The 2,740-nt window shown below is 46.5% G+C and overlaps 1 protein-coding gene across 1 annotated transcript in view; it reads left to right on the plus strand.

Annotated features, from left to right (window-relative positions):
• Positions 1–94: 94 nt before the first annotated feature.
• Positions 95–2,740, plus strand: part of LOC104506029 (methyltransferase-like protein 16) — a gene marked incomplete at its 5' end in the record, with an annotated part of 10,834 nt that continues 8,188 nt past the window's right edge. Inside the window, one exon of the mRNA XM_010146833.1 lies at positions 95–294. Coding sequence (XP_010145135.1) covers positions 95–294 — 200 coding nt within the window. The remainder of the gene's footprint in view (positions 295–2,740) is intronic.

A 2,740-nucleotide genomic window follows, 5' to 3' on the forward strand; every position in this document is an offset into this window, starting at 1 on the left:
CACCGCCTTCCGGGTGCCTGGGGTGTGTGTCCGCCCCCGGCGTGCGGCGAGCGAGAGGGCGCTGGCACCCATCACCGCTGCTTGTGCCTTTCAGCCTGAATTTCAAGGACCCTGAGGCGGTGAGAGCTCTGACGTGCACCCTCCTGAAGGAGGATTTTGGGCTCACGATTGACATCCCGGTGGAAAGGCTCATCCCTACCGTTCCCTTGAGGCTGAACTACATTCACTGGGTGGAGGATCTCATTGGGCACCAGGATGCTGACAAGCAAGTCCTTAGGCGAGGCATTGACATAGGTACTTGAAAAAACCAAATGTTGAATGCGTTGTGTGCTGTCACTGAAACTAGCTGCTAAAACTTGTTACCCATCCATGGAGAAACGTGAAGTTTGGGAAACAGCAGTACCTGAGCTGTGCTTGCTGTGGTGAAACGGGCAGGCTGACAGCCGGTATTTGTGGGTAGGATGTCTCTGTGCTCAAGAGTGGCCGTAGCAGGCGATTATTTGGCTTTTCGTGGCCTTGAATTCACTTGAGTGTTGCTTTGTGTGCTAAACAGAAATTACACTGCTAGTAACACAGGCAAAAGTGTCCTAAAGGAATTTTTAAAAAATGATGTTGTTTCTTCACACTGAATTATGTTATCAGTCTGTTAATTTTGCCTTTGGATGTCTGCACGACACAGTCTCTGAGTTGCATAGTGATGTTTTTGAGTGTTCCTTTTCGTACAAAATACTCCCTGGTTTCAGGTGTATTTGAGAGATGAATGGTCTGTCTTATTTTAAACTTTGATTTTCTATTTATTTATTTATTTATTTACAATGCAGATATTTTCACGTAAAAGAGACTTAACTACAAACCAAGGCAAATAATAGCAAAGCTCCCTTTTGGTGGTGGATGGTCAAAGATGTCCTGTGTATTGTTGAAGATAAAATACTTGCTCAGGTGGACTGAACACCCACTGGTGGATGTCACCTGTCTAAGAGCACTGCAGCTTGCTCAGTTTCACTCTCTGGATTATCGGACAGTATCCAGACAATGTGTGGATTAAGCAGTAGATTAATGTAAACAGTTAGTAGAGATGTGAATTTATGAGGTGTAAAGTGCACATCTTCTGATTTTCATTAGAAATTAAAATGACAATCTCTGTAGGAGCAAGGAATGATATTCCACATAAAGAAAGTAAAATTGGCATTTGGATTCTAAATTGTTGGTCACTCTGTATAAATTATTTAGAAGGCACCTGTGATGGTACATTTGAATTTAGTTCACATCTTTTTTTTTTTGATAGAATATTCCTTTACTATTTCAAAGGCTTGTTTTTGAAGTCTGCTTTGTGCTGAGAGAAGCTGAAATCTCTTTTTTTACTTAAGTTTTAATGCGTGACGTTAAAATGCTTACTGACTTCCCCAAAAGTTACTGACTTCCCCAAAGCTCCACTCAGACCTGGAGCTGTTGACCACAACTCTGAGTGTGACCATCCAGCCAGTTCCTTATCCATCAAGCGGTCCATCCATTAAATCCATGCCTCTCCAATTTAGAGATAAGGATGTCATGTAGTACAGTGTCAGATGCTTTGCACAAGTCCAGATTACATTGGTTGCTCGCCGTTGTAAAAGGACACCAAATTTGTCAGGCATGATCTACACCTTGTTTCCCATGTTCCTCAGCATGGTTTCCAGGAGGATCTGCTCCATGACCTTGCCAGGCAGAGGTGAGACTGACTGGCCTGTAGTTCTCCAGATCCTCTTTTTTTTCCCTTTTTAAGGATGGGGATTAGGTTTCCCCTTTTCCAGGCCACCGGAACTTCACCAGACTGCCATGACTTTTCAAATATGATGGATAGAGGTTTCACAACCCCATCTGCCTGTTCTTTCAGGACCCGCGGATGTATTCCATCGGGTCCCATGGACTTGTGCACCTTCAGGTTCCTCAGGTGCTCCCAAACCTGAACCTCTCTTATCCATGGGTGGCTCTCCATTCTCCCAGTCCCTGCCCTTGTCTTCCATGACTCCAAGATTATGGCTTGTGCCCTTGCCAGTGAAGAGCGAGGCAAAAATATCATTGAGCACCCCGGCCTTCTCCATATCCTGGGAAGCCAGCTCTCCCATTTCCTTTTGGAGAGGGCCCACATTCTCCCTGATCTTCTTTTTATCCCCTGTGTACCTACAGAATCCCTTCTTGTTGGCCTTGATGTCCCTGGCCAGGGTCAGTTCTGTTGGGGCTTTCCTAACTTTCCTAACCTGATCCCCGACCTCTCAGATAACCTCCCTGTAATCCTCCCAGGCTCCCTGTCCCTGCTTCCACCCACTGTAGGCTTCCTTTTTGTGCCTCAGGTCCTCCAGGAGCCGCTTGTTCATCCACATGGGCCTCCTGGCATTTTTACCTGATTTCCTCTTCGCTGGGATTCATTGTTCTAGGTTTGGAAAAGATCATTGAATACTCGCCAGCTTTCTTGGGCCCCTCTTCCCTTCAGGGCTTTATCCCATGAACTCTGCCAATCAGTTCCCTGAAGAGGCCAAAGGCTGCTCTCCTGAAGTCCAGGGTAGCAAGCTTGCTGTACCTTCCTCGCCTCCATAAGGATCTCCAACTCCACCATTCCATGGTTGCTGCAGCCAAGGCTGCCCTTGAGCTTCACATCCCCCACCAGCCCCTTCCTGTTGGTGAGAACAAGGTCCAGCACGGCACCCCTCCTCATCGGCTCCTTTATCACTTGGATAAGGAAGGTGTCATTGACACCTTCAAG

This window comes from Eurypyga helias, unplaced genomic scaffold (genome assembly GCF_000690775.1).
Source record: "Eurypyga helias isolate BGI_N326 unplaced genomic scaffold, ASM69077v1 scaffold100, whole genome shotgun sequence".
Taxonomy (NCBI): domain Eukaryota; kingdom Metazoa; phylum Chordata; class Aves; order Eurypygiformes; family Eurypygidae; genus Eurypyga; species Eurypyga helias.